This window comes from Aptenodytes forsteri, unplaced genomic scaffold (assembly GCF_000699145.1).
Source record: "Aptenodytes forsteri isolate BGI_AS27 unplaced genomic scaffold, ASM69914v1 Scaffold20, whole genome shotgun sequence".
Lineage (NCBI taxonomy): Eukaryota > Metazoa > Chordata > Aves > Sphenisciformes > Spheniscidae > Aptenodytes > Aptenodytes forsteri.
Genome location: NW_008795523.1, coordinates 3458653 through 3485323, shown reverse-complemented (window position 1 = coordinate 3485323; position 26671 = coordinate 3458653). Strand labels below are relative to the sequence as shown.

The 26671-nt window shown below is 39.0% G+C and overlaps 1 protein-coding gene across 4 annotated transcripts in view; it reads left to right on the top strand.

Moving 5' to 3' along the window:
• The window catches only part of ORC3 (origin recognition complex subunit 3), a 34371-nt gene extending 23254 nt beyond the window's left edge, over nucleotides 1-11117 (top strand). For 2 of the 4 annotated variants that reach the window (XM_009281947.1, XM_019472763.1), the window contains 7 exons: nucleotides 205-338; nucleotides 2808-2890; nucleotides 3372-3469; nucleotides 4527-4668; nucleotides 8428-8544; nucleotides 9673-9752; nucleotides 10974-11117. In XM_009281947.1, coding sequence (XP_009280222.1) covers nucleotides 205-338; nucleotides 2808-2890; nucleotides 3372-3469; nucleotides 4527-4668; nucleotides 8428-8544; nucleotides 9673-9752; nucleotides 10974-11079 — 760 coding nt within the window. In that variant the 3' untranslated portion in view covers nucleotides 11080-11117. Of the gene's footprint in view, nucleotides 1-204; nucleotides 339-2804; nucleotides 2891-3371; nucleotides 3470-4526; nucleotides 4669-8427; nucleotides 8545-9672; nucleotides 9753-10973 lie in introns of all 4 variants that reach the window. The other 2 variants (XM_009281946.1, XM_019472762.1) reach the window with 1 other exon arrangement.
• The last annotated feature ends 15554 nt before the right edge of the window (nucleotides 11118-26671 follow it).

Here is a 26671-nt window from a genome sequence, read left to right as displayed (position 1 = left end):
GGGGAAGCTTCTAGCAGCTTCTCACAGAAGCCACCCCTGTAGCGCCCCCCGCTACCAAAACCTGGCCACACAAACCCAATACAGAGGTTTTCTTTTTTAAAAGGAGTTTTTCAAATTATCTTTTAACTTTTTTTTCAACTAAGAATATTGAAAGCTGTTTCATCATTCTGCGTTTTAACTTCAGCCAACAATTGTGTCTTTTAGGATGTTGAATAAGTCTGATTTGGTAACCATGCTTCAACAATGTGTGGAAATTTTTGTGTCATCTTCTGGAAACGAGTTTGATAAGACAGTAGAGAAGTTGAAGGAGTTCTTGACCCAGTTTCAGAAACTAGAAGGTGGGTGTGTACCATCATAACATTCCATTGCAGATTATATTAAAGCTGTTTTATAATCTGACCAATGGGTATCATTTTGCCTGGTGATATCCTGTCATTGTAACAAACCATCAGATTTTTCAGGATTGTTTTTTTAAATACATGCACAAAATTAGGAGATGTTTTATATTCTTTATTGGTATGTGGTTCATGCTTTTTATAATACGGAAGAGTGATGTAAGATAAGAAATTGGACAGATCAGCAAACATTACTCACTAAATCTGTCATACGTATATTTTGAGCATTTTATCAGATGTTGCAATCATTAAAAACATTTAACAAACAAAAACAGATATTGAAAGATAAATAGGAGCAGACTTCCTTATGACATGGTATTTAATCCAAATGTATATAATGTTCTTTCACCTGCACCTTCAGTTAAATTCCTGTAAGAGCTAGGACACCCAGCGCCAGTTGTCAGGGCTCTGCTGACATGCTGTAACTTGTCAGGCCCGTATATTTGATTGCTCATGGTAGAGGACATATTTGAAAGTTTAGTAAGGCAAATGAGTAGCAGCCTTCTATCTTTCAGAGGCAGGTTAACAGAAACTGCTGTATTCCTTCTGAAATAGGAATGTGACGTATTCCAGCATTCTTCTGGAATAGGAATTTCGTTGCTTCCCCTGAACTACGGAGAAGTGCTCCCCTATGTTTCCCTTTTGAAGATGAAGTGGTTATCATCTGGTCTGTTATATGCATATTAAATGAAGTTCATTATCAGTGTGATTGCTACCCAGCATTTGGACAAGTAGGCAATAAGCCACCAAATGCAGTCTAATATTAATTAAAAGTAGTCATGTAACGCTCTAGGGTTAACTGAGTCTTGTTTAGAAGAATTGGCTCTTGCCTGTACAGGTACTTTTGAATAAACATAGTAATAGCAGGGCTGTGGTACAGGAAATAGGTGATCGCTTTGAAAAAGCTGTGTATGTCACTGAAGATACCAGCACTGAAGAGTCTGAACTATGATGGAAAACCTAAAGGTTCACCTAGTTTGGAGAAAAAGAATTGAAGCAAAAGGCTTTTAAGTAGTTGGATTTTTACCTTGAAGGGAATAAATAAAAAAGAACAACTCTGGGAATTCAGGGACATGCAGAATTATAAAACAAAAAAGGCAGTATTTCTTTTCAGTTAGGATTTGAAGATGTTTTTAAAGCAGAGAAGGTCTAATGAATCCATGAATGATCTTAGTTTGTTTTCAAAACAGATTTAAGCTGTAATGAAAAAGTGAGAAGGGGAAGTTAAGATAAACTTTACATGAATAGGTTGCTGAGTTAGGTGACTTCTTCCTGTATGTTTCTGTGATTATGTTAATCTTTAGCTGGAGTTTTCAGAAGTCTGCCAAAAATGTTACGTACCCAAATCTCCCACAGAGCCCTTAGAGTGAAAGGATAGTCCAAAATTTATTTATTTTTTTTTTAACAACAACAAAGTCCATCTTCACAACTGCCTAATGAACTGAAAAAAAAAAACCAAACCATGAAGCTTGAGGAAACAGAATATCCATATGTTCACTCTATTTTGAGCTGAAGGATTTGATTAAAAAATATCTCAGAATATATCGGTGTAGTAGTGGAGAGCGGAAGTTCTCTGTTGTGAAGTCTTCAACACAAATACAAATGTCCACAGGGCACTGGAAAATACCAACTCATTCTATGTAGGTCACCAAAAAGCTTTTATATATCATGATTGTCACTGCTCATTGGCACTTTACTTGTAGGTGGAATCTCCATCTTACCACCATCTTCATAAGGAAGGCAAGAAATCTAGTTACCTTTTGTTTTGATTTTGATTATCGCTGATCTTGGCATTTTGATTGTGCTTTGGGAGTTTTTGCTTCTTTGGTTTTACCTAAAAATTACTAATTATTAGTGCAATTGATCAACAAACTACATGGCTATGAAAACAAAGTTTTGTTTTAAATTAAGATGAGAATAAAACTGGACAATGAAATACCTTAGCACGCTTTTGGTTTGCTGCTCTGGTTGCAGTTTCTGGGTTAAGCAGGGAGAACTCATTTCTTTCTTAGTGGTTTTTTTTTTTTGCACATGAGAAGGAAAAAATACGCAGTGTGTGGCTTTTTGAACATTCCTAAAACATCAGTAGTATCTAGTACTAATCTGTCCAACTTACAAATGTTGAGAGCATGACCTAGGATGACATAAGCAGAATTCAAGTGATGTGCAAGGCTTGTGCTGGATCTTTGCTCAGGGCTGAACTGCTTCGGTTACTTAATTACTGTTGGTTAAGCTGCACTGCAGACTCCTTTTCTAACAATCTTTTACAAGGTGCAAGACTCCAAGCTGCCTGTGTTTGGGTCTGTGTGAACACGTAACTGAACACTTCTCAGATTGCTTGGGTTAGGGGGTTTATATAGGTAGTCAGGAAAAGTTTACCCCACATATCAAACATTAGTTTTGTTCTAGTAGCAGAAGCTTTCCAAGAACGAGATGTGTCCGTATCGTCACAAAAGGAGCTCCAGAAGAAGACAGACCTTTATCATCTTCAGAAGGTTAGACCTGCATAGGCTTTACTGATTAGTTCCTTAACTGAATCTTTTAAGATGTAATTGTCCATGGTTAGTTCTTCCCAGCTTGCTGGAGCTCTGAGTAAAGGTTGTGTATAAGTAACTCTTCTTAAAAATGAATGAATAAGTACCAACTATGTATGTCAGGCCCACCTGATGCACAGAAAATTATAGAAAATACCTGTCATAAACTAGGATTTTAAAATGCAAATTAGGGGTTTTCTTCTTATTTAACTTGTAAATTACACATTCTGCCTAACACACATTTCTTTGAATTTCCCAAACTCCTACCAGTTTGAGAACTGAATACACTGGCCTAAATAAAAATAACTGCACGATCACACTGTCAAACATCATCAGTGAAGACATGCCAGCAAAAATTAATTATACGTGTTAAACATATAGATTGTGTTCTCCAGAGAATAACTACCTCCCATGTAGTTTTATGCACCACTTTTTTTTAAAGACTTTGTTGGAGTTGAAGGAATCAAGGCGGTCTAAGAAACTGACAAAGTTTGAAATGCTTCGTTTTGAAGTTGTTGACTATATAGACAGTCTTGTAAGGTGAGCTTTCCCGTTTCATATTCCTGCCTTAGTTTGCACCGTAAGTTGCAACAGAAATTTTGCTAACATGTTAATCTTGTCAAAATTGTGTCTTGGTCCCTGTGGTATGAAACACACTTTTTTCCCCTTCCTATTCTTTCTTTGATGAGGGCTCTAAAAACAGTGCTCTAAAAACAGTAATTAAAAAAAAAAAAAAAAAAAAAAAAAAAAAAAAAAAAAAAAAAAAAAAAAAAAAAAAAAAAAAAAAAAAAAAAAAAAAAAAAAAAAAAAAAAAAAAAAAAAAAAAAAAAAAAAAAAAAAAAAAAAAAAAAAAAAAAAAAAAAAAAAAATCTCTTTTCCATGGATTAGCAGAAGTAATTGGCACATGAATTGACCAACCTATTTTGGCTACAGAAAAAAGTTGAGGGAGGACTGGGTATATGTGACAAAATAAAGGCAAGAGTTTTTACCCTAATCTTTGCTGATCTGTTCTACTTATGAAACTGTATAGATGTCAAGTGTGATATCCTATCCATTTTGGGAACTGTTTCGGTGAGCAAGGCAATAGCAGATAGGGTTTTGGAGGCAGCTCTGTAGCAGAAAATGTGAAAGGCTTGGGGTGGGGGAAGAGATGAAGGCACTTGTTAATTATAGAGCCTTGCGGCGGGGGAGGCAGAGAAGCTAACAGAAGTATGACTGTGCCAAGAAAAAAAACTTCAAATAGGAAGACAAAGATGAGCAGAGACTCATCAGGAGGCCTCGAGACGGATAAGCAAGATCTGTGGAGTAGAGTACGTGACTCGTGTTACCATTTCAGCTGCCGCCCTTATTTTTGAATTTGTCAGTGGCCCAGCTAGAGTTCTACGCTAAATCCGTTAAAAGTAGAGTTGATAATAACTGACTTCCCTGCTTAAAAGTTGATTTCAGCGCTGTTCATCTCGTTTTTTCAGAGAGTTGTCAGTACTCGTTGGGAAACATACATTCTTGTAGTCTCTGACTGCAGTAGACTTCTGTTGTTACCCTTAAGGTAAAGCTTGTATCTCCCCTCCTTCCCCCATACCTCATGTTGCTTTTTCAGAAATTACCTTGTTCCTGCAGACCACAAGACTCTGCATGAGATAGCGTATTTCAACACAGCCAGTGTTCTCCGTGGGCACTTGAATGCTGCCCCGAGGATTGCACTTCATACAGCTTTAAATAACCCATACTGCTACCTGAAGGTAAGAAACAAGTGAGTTGTTTGTGGTGCTGGGGTAGTTTCTGAAGGCTGCACATGAGGATGATGTGTAAGGCTTAGTTTTGCTGTTTCATGAAGCTTGGCACGCGTTCAGGTGTTTTGCAGAGAACCAGCAAGTTAGTGTTGATAAGTAACTGGGGACTTTGCAAAGAGCTAGGGAATCTGGCTGAAATAAAGAAGCTAATTATGGAAAGAGTTTTATATGGAGAATCCATTTCTCCAGAGTTTGTTCTAGTCGTGATCTTTTCTTTCTCCTGTAGATGTAGCAGAAAAGTCATTTTGTCCTCCATTACGAATGGGATGACTGTCCATGGGGAAAAATACAGTGTCTGTGGCTCTTCCCAGACACCTTCTTTACAGGGCTGGTGCTTAGTCCTCACTGTGTAGACTTCCTATAAGGTGAAGGCTCTGTTCAAGTGGAGTGATTTAACAGTAGCTTAAATACAGCATATTTAAAGGAGTCCTTTGTTTCTCTTCTACATTTATTTTAGTATCTGTTGTGTATTGACATCCTGTCTTTTCCGAGTCCAAGAAAAGGATTGTCATTGATTCTATTAGTTAACCCTGCCCTTTTGTAGAGAAGAAAAGCAGACCCTTTTCTACTTCTTTCATAAATCAAATTCACAGGATGACCGAAAGAAAGGAATAGAGCGGGATTTGGAAAAGGAGTGAACATACATTTCTTTGTTTCGTCCTTGATTATAGATGCTACTTGGAGTTATCCTCGTGCCTTAACATTTCCCTTAAAAATGTGATTACAGTTTTGAAGAAAACATTGGTTGTAGCTGTATCTGAGTGATTATATGTTACTTGAGTCAAAGCCAACACTTATCAGGAACCATACTTGATAAAGATCAGTCTTTGAAATCTACAGCCTGATTTGTATTGGGTTTGTTGGCACTGTGCCTCTATTTGAATGAGGGTTGTCAGTTTTGCTGTGTGCAGGAGTTATTTCTAAAAACACAGCTTATTTGTGAAAACAGTAGTTAGCAAGTGGGCTACCATTAAAGAGGCCTAATATGAACCTCAGTAATTTATATTTTTAGAAAACCTGTAAAAATATAGATTAGGAGAGCTAGCAAAATTTAGCTACTGATGTGTTTAATAAGTATTCTTTTTTATGAGTTGACAGGATTTAAAGCCCTCTGTCATCCTGCACTTTGTTCTTTGACATACTTTAACATATTTCCGATGTTTTCTGAGTAGATTGTGAAGGTTTGGCATAGTTTCTAACAGCAGCAGTATTGGCTGAGTACCTTGCTTAGCATTTTAATCCATGTGAGTCAAAGAAATATTTTTTTCTTAATTGGATCCATGACTTCTGCATGGCTTGTACTTTCCTGGGCCATGACCAGAGCAAAGTTCTCTAGAGCTGTTCCTTCCAGAAGGCTAGGACAGAAAAGGATCTGCTTAAGTGGAGTACAAGCAAATGATTAATGTGTGATGCATTTCTTACAGGAATCCAGTCCAGTTATTTATTTAGCAAAATGTGAACCAAGGATCATACTTACCCTGAAAAAAACCCCACAAAAAAGTGTAATTCTGTTTTTTCACTGATCCCTTGAAAATTCCACAAGTTGTAACCTGGAATAGCAGCAAGGCACTGCTTAGTATTGTGTCAGCACAAGGCAATCTGATCTTGGATCTTCCTGGGGTTTAGATGGTCATGCAAGTTTTGTTCTTGACTTTGGGCAAGAAGGGCAATTTTTCACATTGACCTCAAGGAATGAGCCCTATTACCCATGAAGATACTTTGACTGCTATGAAACGAAAATCCTTGAGTTGCAATTAAGCTCCCGTATCAGGGAAAGGGGATACTTGCATTTGGTCCTTGGGAAAGATAGTAACATTGATTCCAGGGCAAGGTACGAGTCTGTCCTCTGTCTAGCGTCTGGGGGCAGGATCAAGCAAGAGAAACCCCTCATCAACAGTGTTCTGCGTTGTTCCCACTCCCATACTCTTTCTGAAACAGCACCTCTGTACTGTACAGGTGGTTTCCCAACTGGCTGCTCATTCTAGGGCGGCTTCCTGCTTGTCAGTCTAGTTATTTCCGTGTGCTGCCACCTCAGGAAGCTAGGTTTCCCCGCACGCAGCTGCAGCTCTCCTGCTATGCTGTAAAGACTTGGCCTAGTTATCACAAGTGAGGATGAATTCTTTCAGGTGCTGGCAGAGACCCTGCAGTGCCAATCAGTAATATCTTCCTGGATCATTCTCGGCATTTGCGTGTGGTCCAGCTAGATATTAATTCCTACAGATGAACCTGTTCCAGGAGTGCAGTTGCTCTAGAAGTTGCATCCTCTCTTGGTTTGATAACTGTTCTGGCCTTAAGGTTAGAAAATCAATGCAAGGTGTGGGAAGCCACAGAGTTAGGAGAAGTAGCAGAGGGGAAAAGAGAAAGGTATAGGGTTATCCCTCTGGGCAGTGGTGAGCCACTAGAGCAGCCAGAAGGTGTAACTTCATCCCGCCAGTTAGTAACACGGTAGTATTTGAAACTATTATGGTACGTTCCTGAATTATAGTCTGGTAAATTAATGTCTGGATTTTAACATTTTGAGGGTTTAGCCATGTTACTCTGAAATTATCTGGAGACCATCTGGACTGAACTGACAGACATTAACCTAACGTCTGCAGCTTTTGTGTTCCTTGTACAGAATAAATAAACTTGAAAATTGTTAGGCTTTCTGGAAATTGTGAAATGTCTCAGAAGTGCTAGAGTCCAAACTGAATCTGAGTCTCACAAATTGCAGGGATTGAGATTATGAAAGGTAAGCTAGAGATTCTTGAGCAAAGTTACATTCTTTGCCCAACATTCTTTCCCGTCTTCAAACGCATTTAAGAAGGTATCCTTGCTAGGGCTTTATAGACTTCCCAAAGGTAACTTGCATATTTTACTAGTATATAAAAGCATTTTAGCAAAAATTTCTATGAACTGAAAGGAATGAGCAGTGGTTGTTTTCATGTTAAGAGAGCTGGCTTCTTAGAGTGCAAATTGGGGGGGGGGGGAATGAACTGACATGAAATACTGTAAATTTCTGCAGCTCTACAGAGACTTTTGCTTCTGGCTTAAGTGCCTTTTTTGATTCTCAAGTAAATGGTTCAGTGCTGATGACCTGAATTTCCTGACATAGAAAATAGTTTGGGAGAAATCAGACTTTTGCCTTCATAGGTGCCGAGTTTCAAGCCAAAGAGGAATGATTGTTACACTTCAAAGATAGAACTCTGAGATGAGAGAAGCAATTTTGCTTTTTAGTGTATCTGATAGATCTGTACTAAGACTTCCTCTTCCCTTTCGGGGGGACGGGGGGAAGGGACACTTGTATTTTCTACATAGTACAGTCTGAGGCAAATCACGACTAGTTTCTTTTCCTGAATCCACAGAACAGAGTATATCTCTCTGATACGTAAATAGAACTAGCAAAAGAATTGGGGAAAAGCCTAATCAGATAATAACTCATTAGAGTAGAGACTGCGTAAGTGTACAAAATTGTAGAAGGAACACCAGGAGTGAAGTAGCTGGGTGGGTTTTTTTGTTAGGGTTTTTTAAATGGTATGTTTTCTTATTTTCCTGGGTTTTGGGTTTATTTTTTTCTTTGTACCATTAACTTGCCATTAAACACACACAGTAAACATTTGGTTAAAATACCTACTGTGTGAATTTCCCAAAATAATGTTACATCGAGCCCTTAAAATTGTTCAAGATTAAAAACTGATCAAAGTTACTGCCTTCATTTTTTTTCATCAGAATCAAGCTTTGAAAAGTGATGGAGGAAGAATTTCTAATAAAGCCCCTGACATATGCATAGTGTATAAGCTTCATTTGGAGTGTGGCAGACTGATTAATCTCGTTGATTGGTTAGAGGTATGTGACAATGCAAACAGTGCCTTTACCTGCTTTCAGTATTCTGATTCATCTTTTTGCTGCAAGTCTGCTTTTCTTTAGTGCCCCTTTTGACAGCTTAAATCATTGCGTACCTCAGTCCCTCCTGTGCAAGAGCACACAGTAACTCCAATCACCAGCCCACAGAGTCTTCCTCTGACTACTGTGAATCATTTAGTTCCAGCATTATTACTCTGTGATGAAAATCTTTTGCTTCTGCTTCTATTTTATGCTTGGCACAGATCAGATTTTATGCTTCACAAAGCTACCTTTTTCCCCCCCTTTAAGTATTCTGTGACATTTTTATGGAAACAGGCAAGTGCTGCTGCTTGGCAAGTGTGGAGCTCTGGGAGAGAATGCTTGTGTTAGGGAAGAGCAAAGGCCCTTCTAGCCTGATATCCTGTCTCATACTGTGACCAAAAGCAGGGAGAGTGTAACAAGAGAACATACATTTATATGATACGTTCTCCAAATACTCCCTAGCTAACAATCATGTTTTAGCTCTAAAGTTTCCTGAACGGCAATGGTTTCTCTGTATTTCGTAAGCCTACCTGGGTTACATTACTGGTGTAACTTTTTAGCAACCACAGCATCCTCTGGCAAGAAATTCTGTAGCTTAACTACATGCAGTGCAGAGGACATGCCTTTTACTTGTTCTGAGTATGTTTTGTTTGCTGCTGTCTTGTGTATTGGCAATAAAAGTGGACAGAAGATTCCTACCCAGCCTCTTGCTGTCCCTCAATTTTATAGATTTCTTCACAGCCAACTTAACTCTTTCATTTTTCCAGAATGTTCAAGCAGTCTTGCTTTGAGAATGTGTTTCAGTTCTGTATTTCTTCTGAGAATGGGTCAGGGACCAGAACCGTATTGGGATTTAAAATGCAGGCACACGGGTTCAGAGAGTGGTGTCTTTCATTCTGTATTCCTGCCATGGTAATGTGTAACCTTGCTTGCTCTTTTGATTGCTGCTGAACTGACATTCTCATGGAGTTAACATTCCAAGATCTCATTCCTCCTGAGTGGTGGTCATCAGCTCAGAGCTCATTATTTTATATGCAGCTCTGTCTGTCTATGAAGCATGTTAAATCTGTGCTGCTTTTCCCTTTCTAGGCTTTCTCAACTGTGGTGATGGCAGTTGAGGGACCAAATGCAGATGCAGCTTCCTCAGACCAGGTGGATGATATTATCCAGTATCCTTTCTCATTTCTCTCAAGTTTGGCATTCAAATGCTTACAGGATTAATGAACCAGGCTTCACGTGCACTAACTAACTTCAGAAAAATAAGACAACTCGTTTAAACAGCCTTAATGTACTGAAAATGTCACAGAAATAGATCAGCTGAAATAGCTGGGCTGGGGGTGGCAAGGTAAGAGAGCAGCTTTTGTCCAGAGAAGCTGTTTGGGTCTGAAACAGAACCAACGGTCCATAAAACAAGTTGAAGCTATTCTACTTGGTTAAATCATCTGAGAGTTGGTACAGCTGCTGTATTGGGGGAGACCATTACTGGGGAACAGATGATAGGATAGCTGTGACCTAGAGAGCAGATGGAGAAATACAGACAGTAGTTTATTATGAGGAAGATGGAAGCGTTAGCAGAGGAAACCCTTACAAAAGTAGTCTTTCTGTAGAAGCCGTAAGTTCTAGTACCTTAGAGTGGAGAATTTTAGTTCCCACAAAACATCCATTCTGCTTTTCACCTTGTCCCGATTCTTAAGTGAGGTCTGCAAAATATTTGAAGGATGAGCATTAGAACCAAAACTCATGGCTACAACAGTAGTGCTGCCACAGAGAAGAGATGAATAGTTGTACAAAAGGAGGCTTAACTACAGGTAGAATATATACTGCTCTAATACTACACCTAGCTTTCCTTTAGTATAAGGCCTTTTGTTTTTTTACAAGTTCCACTGGTAATTAACACAAAACTAAATTCCCTATTTAACTCAAGGATATATAGCTGCGTGTCAGGGAGGCAGCAAAAAAGGTGGAGTGAATAGCGAGTAAAGAAAAGGTGATGCTGTTTTATGAGACCTCAAAAAAAATCTCTATAATTACCTATCTTCCCACTTTTTTTGTCAAGGGACATGAAAGCATAAATTCTTTCTTCTTCTGAGAGACTACAAAATTAGTATCTTTGTAGGCTTTAAACTTCTCTTAGCAGCAGGGAAAGGAACTCTTCCTTCGTTGCCACATTGTATGCACATAGCAAAGAAATACTGATTAGCTTGAAGATTTGTGCTTCTGTAGACAAATCACGCTCTGCCCTTATTTCCAACAATTTCAGTGTGCAGCACCACATTTTGTGTAATCTGTGCTTACCATGACTTAGAAATCTTCCCCTCCTCGAGAGAACGGTGTGTCCATCAGTATGTGTCATGAAAGGTGTACTCTGTTTCCTTTACTGACATGCCCAGTGCTCGTTTTATTCGAGCTGTTTCTGAACTGGAACTCTTAGGCTTCATAAAGCCTAGCAAGCGGAAAACCGACCACGTGGCAAGGTTGACATGGGGAGGCTGTTAATGTGCCACCGAGATCTTAATAAACCCGTTCTTTCTAACGTTGTGCAATGGCTGTGTTCCCACTAAACTGGTCCTCGCTAACTTTGCAGACTGAGTCAAAGTCAATGATGACTGAATGCTGAGAGATACATTCTGAGTGCCTGCATAGACTTGAATAGCAATGTTGTTTTTTAATACTCAGCCTCCCTGTGTAATGTACTGCTCTATTAATGCTCATGTTCCAAATACTGTATTGTTGTGCCAGTTTTCATCTTCTTTGATGTGTGATATTTAACACTATACTGATATAATTCAGGCTAGCAAGCCAAAAGGACAACACTGGCTGTGTAAGTTACAGAAGTGATGAAGCAGTATTATTAACTTGCTTATAAGCTGATAGGATTTGAGTCATCGTTATAAAATGCCTTCCAGATCCTTGAACTACACAATAAATAAAACTTACTTAAAAATAAATAAAAAGTCTGCTAAAAAAGACAATAAGCTTCCATGTTCAGCCTCTGCTGCATGTCCTTCAAACCAGAAGTGGTTGTAACTCCCTGAAAACTCCTTCGTGAGGAGGAAAAAGGGACAGAATAATTTTGAAGATACAAATTTTTGCTCTTTGAGAAGAGCAAATGCAAACTGTTTAAATCATTCCCTTTTTCTAGTGAAGTTGATTAGTACTAGCTGACTTTTGCTCACAGGCGAACTTGTGTCAGCATAGACTAAATGAGAACACAGCACTCATGCACACTGGAGGAAGGTAGTAAAACCCACACCTAAAGTACACACTAACTTTTCTTTGCTGAGGATTTGTACTGTACACAAGCAAAGGAAACAGCTGTGTGAAAATAACAACTATTGGCTGAGTGTTAAAGCACTGCTTATCTGACAGATCTTCAAAGAACCTTCTCAGCCACTTGGCCCTGCACAATAAGCAAGCCCAGGATGCGCTCTCTGAGCTTCTGCCAGCACGGAGCAGTGCCTACACCTAAGTACAGGTTACCAATTCTGTACTGTTTGTAGGAACAGGACTGGAATGGCTCACAGCTGCTTCTGATTTGGTCAGGACAGACCGAAGAGCTGCTATTCTCTGCCTAGAGCCAGTCACAGATCAGTGCCCAATACTGTAACAAAAGCCACAAATAAAATACTGTGGCAAAAAGCTGGAAAAAAAACCACAGTCATTGCTGGAGTTCTGGTCCCCAAGGAAGCTGGTAAGAAAAACCTACACCTGTTTCCAGGTATCAGAGTAACACAGGTATGTCCTAACCAGCCCAATCTTTTTTTCTTTGGCACTCAAAAGCTACAGTGCAGATCTTAACTCCATTAAGCTTCGACTTCCCTCAGACTGTTTGGGGAGCAAACGTGTTTATGATGATGTCAGTGTCCCATGTTTTCCAACCATGGAAAAAGCCTTAGAAACCAAGAGGGAAAAGCTGTGTTTCCCTCCAGAACAGGATGCATGTCTGCCATACATTGTTAAACCAGCCCCAGGGCTGCGACGTGTGCATTTCAGCAGCGTGGGTGGAGACTTCAGGTCAGTCTTGCCACCTAGGAAAGGGCTGCGCAGTTGAAGTGTTCAGACTTCGTCCCTCCCAGCCTACTTAAAAATTGAATGGCGATTACTTCAGTTTATTGTAAGAGACTGTATTTACAGCATTTACTCCAAAAACCACCCAGACTTCCTCAGCTGAGTGTGAGAGGACTACAGCCTTCACTTTCCTTCTATTTGAAGCATTTAAGTGCTGCTTTTAGTGCACGTGTCCAGCTGTCAGTAGAATCCAGATGCTCCTACTTAGTTGCACTGGCACTTCAGCCTACTCAAAACAACTGAAAATGATAGCCTGGAGGGCTGAATATCGAATCACTCGCATAAACCATATCTGTACTAGGAGGGGGGAAGTCTTATTACAAGAACCTGTAACTTACCAGGCTGTCTACCCAAGAATGTATGTAAGATAGGTTAGGCTTGTTTTAAATACCCTCAGAGAGGGCAGGAGTCATGTATTTCCCCATTGCTCTAATTGCAGAGACACAGTAACACCTCCTGCTGTACTTAAGGGAGGGCCCAGTTCTAAGTGTTGCCAGGCAAATTAAGAGGCTGAGGAGGACGAGTAGTTTATCAGCCTTTATACTGCCTAAACATACAACCTGGGAAATGTAACGATGGAAACCCAGAGGACCTCAGTGGAGCAGTTGCAAAAGTTCCTCTCTTCCACCAAGACACAGGGGTAAGCAAATTCCACCGTTCTTCACTCCAGAGACCAAGCTAGGGCACCTATATCATAGCAGTCTTTATACGCAAGGCTTTCAAGCAGCAGAGAGGAAAGTGAGACATTTCAGCAGGAGGGGAATGCCGAATAGCCCTCCTCTGTCCTGAACCTCACCTATTTATCTTGCAAATACACTTGACGAATGGAAGGGATCAGCAAAACAGCCAAGTATCTTGCTGATCTGCAAGAGGACACAGAGCCAAGTGCTCTGCACAGCTGTCCTCTGCCACCTGCCTGCAGCCTCCCCTCCCCTAACCTCACCCAATGCAAGATAAGCCCACACCATCTAACTGACACCTTTTGAGGGCAAAATATTTGGAAATAAAGAGAAGCAAGCCTCAACAGCGTGTGGCTTTTAATTCCCAAATGTGCAGGCAACATGACATTAAAACAAAAAAATTAATAGTTAATGGCTGTTTCTTCCCTTTAAGTAATAATAAATTTTGAAGCTTAAAGTCACATTTGCGACGCTATATACAGTTTCTCAGGATCAAATCTTTAATTCAGTACTTGGCACTTCCCACTGTAAGATGTATAAAGGGGAAATACTTGACTAAGATTATGTAGGAAGTACTGTGTAATTTCATTTTCTTCAGCAAGGAGGGTACGAAGTTGGACAGTTAAAAACACAAACTAAACAAAACTGGTCATGAATTTCATTTAGTTTGCCTTTCTTCAGAGGCTGGACTTTGCAGTCGGAGTCCTAGCTGTCTGGAAAGAGCTTAACATCGCTGAATTCTGAACCAACGTCAGTAACAGCAGAGACGCTACAGCTATGAAAAAGCACCTTGTGCTTTTCCTCCTTTAATGGAATTCTGGCGCTCAGGGTCTAGTAACACCAGGCTTTTCATCTGCAGATAATCTTGCTATATAGTATGAATTTTACATTTGGCTCCTCTCATATGATTTATTTTACTACTTTTTGTTGTAAATATTCCAAACTCACCCTCACATACCTTAGCTGAAATACACACACAGGAGATTTCAACTGCAAACGTGTATGTAATTTTAAAATGTTAGTTTCTACAACTGTCTGCATAGTAATAACATGTTCTGCAGGCCTCTCCAGGAAGCCTTCTCTGTCCGCAACGTTCATTGAAAGCGAACAGGACAGAAAACCAAAAAGCCAATGTTTGTATTGTGGTACTAGCTCTGAAACGGGAACAATGTAAAGCCTCACCTCTGAACTGGTAACTGTATTGTACTCGTCAATAGCCACGTCTTTCAACAAAACTACTGCCAAAAATCAGACCCGAAAGTAAGTTAACTCTTGTTTGAATAGTTTACCATTTTTCTCTACTGTTACAGATGCTGTTCTTTGACACCTCTTTACACTACTGCACTACTGGTTTCAAACACAAACTTGGTAATTTTTCTTTTATCTTGGAGCCTACAACAGCAGTAAAATACAAGAATGTAAGAATAAGCCAGGTGCCTGTAAAAGCCAAACATTCATCCTCACATTTTTCATCTCTGAGAATTGCTTCCAATACAAAGGTCACGAACACCAGTTCACAATGAGAGCATAAACTCTTAATACTTTACCAGCCTTGGTTTTTTCCTCCCCACTGTGGAATCATAGAGCTAAATCGTTCCCAAGTCCCAGCTCAGGAATGAAGAGAGCTTTCACGAAACGCAGTTTCTAACCAGAACCTGCTAATGGTCTTGCTGTTCCAGAGTACACGGGCAGATCTCAAGCATCAGCACACAAGACTGCTTGAATCTCCTTCCCTTTCAACTTTGAAAAATGCTGAATAATCTTATGGTTATATGCTTTCACATCTACACACAAAAACATGCTGTCAGGATGTACATGCTGCTTTTTAAGTACACAGTAACTGAGATCCGCTTGAAAAGAATTTACACATCACTACCTTAAAAACAGGTTAACCAAGATCTTTGGTTTCACTCTGTTAAGTTGCAATTAACTGTCCTCAGCTTGCTTTGCTTTTGGCTAGACTGCAGTTACATACAAATTGCAAAAATATTCTAAATGGGGCCACCACAAGATGTAGTGCCAAGAATTCAGTAGTTACTGAATCTTACCCATTTCTACTTGACTCAAAAGCCTTTGAAAAGGCTCTCCAAAGCAGGTTTGTTTTAAGCACCAGCCTGCTCCTCACAGCACCCCAGTTTTCCTAATTTTTTTTCAACAGTAATCAAGCAGCCAACCATTTTCCTGCTAAAGAATAAGTCACCTGTCAGAACAAGCCTTTCATGTGAAATTCATCACATCAGATATTGGCACTGAGATTAGGAAAAGGAGCCAGTCTGAAGTCCAAGACAGAACAAGCAGCAGGTTAAAAAATGAAAAATTTCAAAGAATGCAACCTCATTTTCAAAACAGGCACAAATTAAGCATACCACAGCTGTGATGCATAAGCACCCACGGTGGCATTATATTTCATCTGCCAGAAGACTGCTTATTATGCATTAATTTGGAGCAGCACAAGAGTGGCTGGCTGCTAACATGACATCACTTCTTATTTATAACAACTCTTAATATCCCAAAAGATAAGCTGAGACACAGAGATGATCACAACGGCTGGTATCTTAATTCTACTCCCATCTCAAATTGTCAGGCATACACACATTTCTATCAAGTCAGAACAAGGATCTTCTAGAACACAGGAGATACAGGAAATGTATCAAGACACTGGAATTTGGGTAGTGGTCCACCTAGAAGCAGTGGTTTTCCTACCCTGGGCAAGTTAACTTGATTAACTTGGTTTTTACCAGGAGGTAAAAAAAATGAGGAGCAGGAAGGAGAGAGACTGAGAACCCCGAGGCAGACAACAGAAGTCAACAGCCCTTGATAGTTTTATCTTCAGTAACAGAAGACCCAAGAGGGGAGTCTAGCAGAGTTTTCCCATTTCTGAGATTCTGAAAATACAGCAAAAAGAATCCAAGTATTTGGGTAAGACAGGTTTCAGGAAAGTGAGCAGAAAATACTCTGATACTGTGGCAACGTGCCTAATTCTGAACCTGTAATCTCACTACTACGTGAATAAAAGTTCACTAAGAACCAGAGTTCATCACATGGCTTCTCTGAAATCGTAACTATCAGCATGAGCCAATTAACATGTGCATCTACCAGCTGAAGTTTCAATTACATTTCAACTAAAACTCTCCTGTTAATTCAAAATGGTACAAAGATCTCTTACACAACAGACTTCCACTTAACCAGAAGCTGATAGTAAGTTAGAGAAGACAATGGTTTATAATCAAAGTGTTACTTTGAAACTACTTTCAAGTCCCCAAAGCAGATAACCCAAGCCATTTGGTAAGCAACACTTCTACCCCACAGCACACAGATCTGGACTTGCCATGTAGTAACTTTGCAGTAATCCACACTGAGACTCAGAATTGCACAGCCAGCACTGATACAGCAGTCTGGAAACAGCTGAATGCATCCAACCACAAACTCCTCGACCCTGAACACAAAGATTACCACACCTTTAGCTCTTCCAACACCTACCTAGTTCCAGCTTGTGGTGTAAGCACCTGCTCTATCTTCTGAACAGATTTCCTTTGATGTGTCATTTAAATCTGAAGGAAGACGAGCACAGCTGTTGGAGTCAGCTGCAGCAAGTTAAATCAACGGTTTCTCGTCTTCTCGTCAGTTCTGTAACAAGCATGCTTCCACAACAGGAAACGATACAGCCAATCTAAGGAAGATTTCTTTGCCTCTGAAGAATTACCTGAGATTTTCATCCACCTCCTTCTCCTTATCTAAAATTCTGACCCACCCACTATTGCTAGTAAATAAAGTTTTCATTTAAACACTCAGATTTAAGTTTATTCATACACAGCAGAAGTTCCACCTGCATATTAAAAACAAACAGATTAGAAGTAAATGTTTTATTCTTCCAACTAAATTCCAGTACTACAAGGGCAGTAAAACAATGATACACTGAAAAATTGCAGCAATAAACATTTGTTAAAGACTGATAGAATAAATAAAAACTACAAAAATGAGAAATCATATAAACCCATTCTTAACCCCCAAAAAAGTCATGGAATACAGAAATGCCCTCCTTCACTATTTCACAGGCAGTACTGTGGGCTATTTGCTTAAAATTGTCCTGGGATTACATTCTAACTTAACTGTGATTACAGCTTTGTTGTAGTGCACAGTTATGAAAACCACACTAACTTCAGTCAGAAGTGTCATTCTACATTTTTATTTACACAACCAGTGAAGGGCAACTTCTAGAACACCAGCTTTAATCCTTTACTTTTTCAAACTTATTAACATAAGAAGCCAAATTGTAATGATACAGCAAATGAGGCCACTGGTATTATTACAGGTAGCAAAGGTCCACATCCAGGTGGTACTGACATCAGGGAGCACTCCAAAACCAGTTGCTGCATAAGAGTGGTTGCCACTGACAAAAGCTTGAAATAACCTGTGTTCACAGGGGGAAAAAATATGGCATTGCTGCAAGTCTTTACTGGGACAGCTTGCAACAATAAAACAGGGTGTATAGGGCAGCCCACATATGCAGAAAGTGTGATTCATGAAACGTCTGCAAAGAGAAAAAAAAAACCCAAGAGTTAATGATGGCGTTAACAAATGCCAGCTCTATCACAAACCTGTTATGGCAGTATCAAAACCTGCTTCAAAAATAAAAAACCAGCACGTTATGGGAGACAGTTTTAGATGTTTCAAACAAAAGTTGCATTTTAGCTCACATCTTCCTTTCAACCTTGGTCGTCCGTATTACCAATTTAAAGTATTTTAACTTGGAACTTAGCTGAAGCTCAACAACAAATAATGGCCACTTAAATTATTGAACATTCAGTAATTTAATGCTGCTACAGGAACCAGAAGAAATAGATACTCACAACTGGCAGGCTGTTCTCCATATCGTCGCATGATTTGATCATGCGTGAACTTCACAAATGCGTCGTATTGTTCTGCAAGCATGAAGCATTAGAAGTGTGAGTATATTAAGTTTAACTCAAGCTGAAAAATATTCAAGGCTACTTTTTTATACATATAAATCGTATAAATTAAACACACATCCACTAACAGTAGTTTTAAGTGACTTTACACAGTTCATAGCTGCCATTTCCTTTTCATCCCCAAGAACAACAATGCAGCACACGTCCCCTTAATAAAAAGACTTTCCCTTACAAACTTTTGTAATGGGAAAGACAGTAATATGCTCAAAGAGAATTATGCTGCACATACACAAAGACCTCAATATACCTAACACCTGGCTAAGCATCAGACACTGTATTCTGAAGTAATCGAGTGTGCCCATTTCACAGATCCATAATGGGGGCAGAGTAGTTAAGCAAACATGGCATTAAGGTCAGTGCTAGGGTTGGAAACAAACTCCTCTCTGCTCTTATCACTACCAGATGTAAGAAAATTAATTTAATGAAATGGAAACACAGAAGTACAGGAAAGGGACTTGCTACAGAATTAGAAATTCTTTTTGGTGACCACCAGAAAATCAAAAGCAAATGACAAACTAAAAGGATGAAATGCTAGGTGACTAACACTTGACTAATTCCAATCACAAAAGTAGCCACAATAGGAGACATGTAGTTGACTGTGGACTTCATGAAAACAGCTACTGTGTAATCTGAAATGAAATTTAGATATCAAACATATTAATTTGGCTTTGAACTAAGCATTATTTCCCAGAAAGATTATTCTTTCTATGCACACATACAAATACATTCGCAATATTTTATTCAGTTTTAATATTGCACTCATCAGCAGGATATCACCTTTCAGAATTAGGAAATTGAACAAGGAGAGTAATATCTACCAGATGCCGCTCCTCTCCATTCCCCTTCCTCCCTTGTGGAAAAATACATGTGCAGCAATGTGGGGTGTTCTGAGAAAAGGGCAAGGTCAAAGAAGGCAATCTTCAACCAAAAATGCAGTTAGATTTGTAGTGGTTCCTAGTCCCACAGGTTTGCCCCATTAAAGTCCCCATCCTCTTGCAGGGATGAGCTTCACCTTTGAAGTAAACAGGGTATCAGTAATCAGCAAGTAGTGCAGCAGCAGCCCAAAGTACGGACCTGACCCAATGATCTGACATTCCTCCCTGACTGAAGGGGCCCAGGGTCACGGCAGCCAGTTCCCCTCTGCCCACTGCAGTTTCACTGCAGTTCTGACTGACGGCTTTTCAGCAGCCATGCGAGGATCTTAGCCAAACAACAAAATAACACAAACGGGCAGATTGAAGGGTCTGTTGCCCAGAAACCATTTCCAAAAATAACAGCAACTACAGCTTGTCCTAAAAGGCCAGAAACCAACTTGCAAGCTTTCTTTAAAGGTTTAAGTCAACATACACAACTGCTTTGTAGCATCATCTTTGTTAAAATTATGGCTTTGGAAATTTAAAGAATCCACCGTTACTAAAAATCCCCTTTCTTGTGGCATTGAAGACCGGGAAAGTTAAGCAATCTGAAGGTAAGAGCGACCTACAGTGAACTGTTTGAAAATTTAAGTGAATGCTTGTAAAGATACTTACACCACTGGCATCCCGCATCATATATGTTCTAAGTATCTATTTTAAGTCAAAAGGTAGCTAAATGCCACGAATACAAATATGATTACTACGCTCTACGACTTGACCTTTAGTATAAAAAGCTGTTTTCCACAAACAGATTCTAGAAAACCTTTCAAGTTAAAGGTTCCCTTAGCCCCTTACACTCCCTTCTCTGGTTTTAAAATCTGCAAAGGACGTTGCAAACCCAAGTTTAAGCTAACACAGCAGTTTCAGGTAACAGAGGCAGGAAGGGAAATCAGGGCATTACAGTGATCTGAGTTTTCCATTTATCAAACACTCACTCTGCACGAAAGACAACTCTGCTCACCAAGAACATGGGAGAGGAAAAAAAAAAGGCAGTATCTGGCTAACTACCTACAAGAAAACAGTGATTCAGAAAGGAATGAAGAAAATATCTGAGATCCCAACATTCAGTTAAGTCACTTCAAAGAAGCTATTCAATTGAGATTTATTACAGAATTTCCAGTTACGTTTCCATTGACTTCACTAGTTTGTAAGAATGAGTATCACCTTACTGTACAAAGTTTAGAAAAAGATATAATCATTCTGTCAGCAGAAAAACATAACTGGCCTTCCGTGTAAGGACTTTCTAAATTCTTTTGGCAGTCTCTCTTTCTAAATTCCCACATAATGCTGAAAATTTATTATCGGCTTGATATATGGGATGCAGTAACATGATCTTTCTAATAGCTTTTTTGGTGACCATCGTTGTAAGAACAAGTAAACCTAACTCATCTCACCGTAAGCCACAACCCCCCCAAACAGAAACCACCCCCCCTCCCTTCCCAAAAACAAATCCAACAATATTCACTTTGGGACTGACAGATGGAGCACGTGTAAGGAACTTGCCAGAGGGGCTCCTGCTGTAAAGAACTACAAGTTTGTACTCGGAAAGTGTCTGGAACAAATGTAAATATATCTGGTCTTCAAATGGTTATGATGATCACTGCTAACTGAAATGCATTTAAGAGAATGCAAGAAATGACCCAATTCCTAACATACATAAATTAGAAGAAAAAAAGCTCTACAGAGTCCTAATTCATCAGTCCGAAACAGGTTAAAAAGAAAACTGCAGAAATGGAACATTAGGCCCAAAGCAATAGAAGTATTTAGGGCTCTAGTTACAGTTCTAAACAGATGTAGATTTAAGAGGGACTTAGAACTATAGTCATTTCTTACACAGCAATGGCAGATCAGCAAGCACAGAACATGAACAGGGGCTCAGGTGTAGAGTCAATACTGTCACAGGCAACCCACAAGCCTGACACAAGTCTGGTGACTTTTGGCATGGGCATGCCTGTAGAAGGTTTTATTCCCACACCTGAAGAGATTTGCAAACTTTAATTCTGATGTGTTTTCAGGTGGGAAATAGAACAGCCATGGGTATTCAAAAGCACATTTGCTGCTGAAGAGTGCACTCAAGATGTTCATTACCATCACACTAAATATTAAATTAAACACCAAATCATACTGTGAAGGCACCTACCTCTGAATGCAACAGAACTTAGGTGCTCAAATGCTAGCAAGATGCTTAAAAGTAGAGAACTTGAACAACTAAAGAAAGGTCATATTTACAATGCTGACATTAACATGATCCTTATGAAAAGGTAAGTTGGCATCAGACGCCAAAAATATCAGCCGAATGATGTGAAATACAACAATTCAACACAGAGCATCAGAAATGCAGCTGAACAACTGACGCTCAGGCAGATACCGAACACCGCTGGCAGCAGTGTAATGGTAAGTACTGGGAAGAGAAAGGGAAATCTTAGGTACTGTCTTCTTGCCAAATTCCAGAAAAAGGAAGTCAGTTCCCAAGCAGGAAAAAAAAAAAGTCCCACACAAAGAGCTCTTAAGCCAGTAGAATAGAAAGTCTTTCTGGCAAAAAAACGAGGAGGAAATTCAATTCAAAAGAGAAAGGGAAATCTTAGGTACTGTCTTCTTGCCAAATTCCAGAAAAAGGAAGTCAGTTCCCAAGCAGGAAAAAAAAAAAGTCCTTCACAAAGAGCTCTTAAGCCAGTAGAATAGAAAGTCTTTCTGGCAAAAAAACGAGGAGGAAATGATCAATTCAAACATGATAGGAAGAGAAAGTTCTATCTGAAATAAAACCACTGTTTCCATTGATTAGTAATACCCAGGAATCATAGTTTCTATCCAAGGCAGCATAGAAGAAAAAAAAAACCTATCAAAGAGACTACACATCGTTTTTTATGTCCTGTACGCATCTCATTCCTTAATCAAATTAGGTCAGAAAAAACAGCGTAACACAAAAATGAGAAAAAGTTTTAAGCTTTCAAACTCATCCTAACACATTATTTTGAACTTTAATATACCTGCAAGTTTTGTGGTCAAAATTTCTTCATACTCTTCACGGATTTTCTCTTCACGTTCTTTCAGCAAACGTTCACAGATCATTCCAACTTGTCTGAGAGTAAACAGCGGCTGTTCTTTTTTCAACGGTGATGATGCTGCAGATGAAGTACCTAAGATTAAATATTTGGGCATACCGATTTACACTTACAAGTAGTTCAGAACCAGTTTTATAATCAGTTTTCTTCACATCTTTTACATTAAAGGAACTTTACAGAACATTTGGAGAAGTCTTTCTCTGCCATTTGAACACTTCTAGGGACTATTAAAGTAAAATGGTACACTCAAAAGGAAGACATCTACAATGGACAATACGCACAGGTATCAAAACACCAAGAGTGTTACACAAACACTGTGAACACCATTTACATGGCAGTTGGCATTTAGAAATTTAAGCTTCTGTTTTATGTAAAAATTACAGCACAGTGTATTTTTGCAAAGACAGCTGGCTTTGCAAAAGCCTATTACAATATCAGTGGCAGGGTATGCAGGATGGTCTCTTGAAAACAATGCAAGCTTTGTGTCCTACTGATTCTTAAAATGAGAAGCTACAATCTTCCAGATCAATGCTAGTATTGCCAAAAAAAGCAACAGTAACTGGTGAGAAGGTGCCATAAACCACCAGATAACTAGGGAAAATTATTTACACAGAGTCTAAGAACACATAGCAGAATTACACAGAATTTTCTGGGTACCTGGCAAAGCTGGTCCAGTAAGGAGAAATGCATGTGGCTGTGCATCAGTAGAACAACAAGGATCTGTCTGCTGGAAGCTATTTTCTAAGTGTCTCCTCTTCTGCATGCGTTTGTACTCCTGTTTTATGTTGTACAAAATTTGTTCTAAAAGAAAAGCAGTAAGAAAATTAAGCCTAAATTAATTACATTTCAGTATTTCACTTAACTTTATTTCCACTCAAACACCAAACACTGTAGATAATTAACAGATGATAAAAGCTAGACTCTTAAAACATGGCCTGCAAAAAACACCATGTTTTACCTAAGACACTTACAATGAAACTAACTAAAAGAAAGGCAACTCCCGACTGTTTTCACTAGGAGAACACTAGCAAAAATGTTGTTCGTTAAGGTCAGGTATTGGTGCCAGAGTACTGCTAACAAAAATAAGCAGTGTAAGGTTAAAATTTAGGAACTATCAACTATACAATATACATGTATAAAAATTAGGCTACAGACCTTCTATTGGTATTCATCATCTTCCCTTCATACACTTAATTTGCAACCATCTTTCTCTCCCAGACAGTGTTTATCATTCATACAATTAAGGATAACAAAAGACTCCAGCATAAAACATATGTACATGAAATACCATTCCTCTCTGTATAGTTACTGGCATATAGGCAGCAAAGTAGAGAGGAAAACACAATTTAGACAGAATATGCATAAAGCAACTACTGCTTAAAACCTCAAAGAATTGGAAACCGACACACAAAATACAAAAGCCTTCCTCAACATTTTTGACAGCCTCAGATCTAGCCAAATAAACACAATGGATGGATCAGTAGTCTCTTTTAAAGGAATATGGTGATACGTAGTTCAGAATTTGATTGCACGGAATAAAATACAGCAAGTGCTTTTAATAATCTCATCTCCATTGTAGAATTACAAGGAAAAAAAGTAATTTTTGCAATAAAACTCTCGATCCTGTGTGCCTTCTCTCTGAAACTCCATGTACCAAAAGGCGCTCAGGTACATCAGTGCCCTAACTGCATATCCTCTGGCAATGTAAAATATTAAAAGAAAAAAAAAAGGCATTTTCTATTTTTCACAGAAAGAGACTCCCAAAGACTCCCTCTTTATGAGAATTCTTACTTTCAAATGCATTTTTAAAAAATTCCCTACAGTGCCGGCTTCCACTGAGACTTCTAGACTTTTGGCAAAAACAGCTTTCCAAAACTCAGATACATACAAAATCAATGTGATCATGTCAGAGTTGCAAAGGACTCCACTCACTCAGTACCCTCCTACTTCTGTTTGGCATTTTGCCAATACAACACCATGAAAACTTCTCAACTAATTTTCAGGTTTGTAAACAGTACGCTATTGAGGTTCCTTATTTGAACATTCTCTTGTAAGCAACCATGTGAAGCAAGTAACTTCAGCTACCAGCTTATTCAGTCAGGGGCTGAAGCCTATGCTAGACCAAGCAGAAGCAAACATTTGCCAATTCCTAGTTGAGAGGTTTAACTATTGCAGTGGTTCTTCCATTCCATAAGTCAGTCTGGGGGCTTCCAACTCATAAAAAGAGAGTAAACTGTTCCCAGTCAACAGGAATACCAGCATTTTCAGCAAAGGAGCTTCTTGTTTGGATTTTGTCAGTTGATGAAGGCCTTGCAGTTTATACCTTTTCAGTCCCATGCCTACAGTGCTTGTACAATTTTCAGCTCCCTAAAGGGGGATCAATACTGCAACAAATGCAGAAGACGTAATAAAGAAGCACAGTAAGGAAATGAAGAGAAGGAAACTACAAGAAAGCGGGAAAGAAAGTACTCAAAGATGGCCGGAGGATTCATACTTTTTGTAGAAGATACATACTACACTCCAGCGTGGTACAGAAAATACATAAATCGGGTTAAACCAAGATGCCGTCAGGCTTCCGAAAGTAGAATTTGTCACATGCATACACACTGCATCAGTCAGAGAATAGCCCTGCAACATTTTCACTCAACAGCATAATGGTGGTAAAACAATACTTCTCCTCAGAATCAAGTGCTGTTCTAGCTAAAGCGATACTGCATAATTTTGAGTGGGAACCAAATTAGCTCATAAGATAACATCTGTCCTAAAGCATGTCTACACCATGAGAAACATGACTGCAAACATTCACACTGTATTTACATTAACTGAAGAATGTAACAAATCATGTGCATCCTTCACTATGACTACTTCGTCTTGGGCATACTTTCCAGATTCCGTATGAACTGCAAAAACATCAGCCAAATTTCGGGTGTAACAACTTTGATAAAAATCTTCTCTACAGCTCTCCTTTATATTATCTTTTTGTAGAAACATTCTTAAACCACATTAACCACCAAAATCATTAAGAAAAAAAAAAAAACCACCTAACCAGACTCTGGTCAATGGATACAACTCCCAAGAGTTAAAACAACAATCATCCGCCAGGTTTCCTCCTAACAACCCCTGCAAATTAAATAGGGAATAATTCAGAGAAACCATTAAAATACCAGCCAGAATAGAAGAAGCAAAAGCAAAAAAAAAAGGAGCACTCTTGGGGGGGGGGGGCGTGGAGGGAAGGCGAAGAAATCAGGTACTGACTTTGGGAAAACAGTAACAACTGGGATAAAAAATTAAGATCTGTGCACCAAGGATACGTGATTCTATTCCAAATTATATTGACTTGTGAACACGTAAGTCCCAATGAAATTACAGTAATTTTATCTACCTCTAATTTGGCAACACTTTTTAACTTGCCATCTTCAAATCTTGCTCTAAACATCAAAAATCTCAAGAAACGCCACTGATGGATACGTTGGGAGATCCCCGTCCTGACAAAATCACTTTGACAGTTTGCATTACTATAACCTCACGTAAAGGTATAAAACTAAGCAAAGTGGGATGGAGGAGGGGACTATTTAAACATGACCATACACTGTCTACGTTGCAAACAGCCACCAGGAGAAAAAAACCTGAAATCTGAAGTCCTGACTGAACACTTGTTGAGCACGTACATAACCTGGTTTGGTAAACGGTATTCCTCTATTTAGTCTAACTTACAAGATTTAAGGCACTATTGCTCAGCACTGAGAACTGGACTACAAGCTCTACTCAGTACCATGCTGCTAGGTACATCTAGCAGGCAAGATGACTGTGAGAATGACTCATCTCATACTTCCCGATCTCCACCATTTGTAAAATGGAGATTAATAGTCAAGAAACACAAATTTAACATAACATCGAACTGTTCAATGACTTCTCACATGAATGATCAGACTAGTAATGCTTCAAATTAAGCAAGCACATTTTTGCAGCAGCAAAGACTGAGTACACATTTTTATTAACATACAGTGGCATAAAATCTATACCTTTAAACAAAACTACTTCACTGTGAAGTGAAATGTAAGCTTGCAAATATTTATCACCGATTTTAAATGAAAATCTGAATCCCAAATTGAATTCTTTTTTTTTTTTTTTTTAAGCAACCTAGGAGAGTAAGAAAAGTTGTTTAAATGCACCAAGTTACTTCTGGCATTTACAGTTTTGCTTAACAAATCCGCAAAAATACGTCTGATGACCAAATATATTCTGTTCAAAACAGTTTTTATAGCATCTCAGCACTTGAAAGAAGCCATGAAATGTTAAGGCAGTGCAAACCAGACAACTTTTGAACACCACCTATATTGCAGACATCGAACTGTAGAGCCTTTTAAAACTCTGGCCCAGTTAAACAAGGCTTA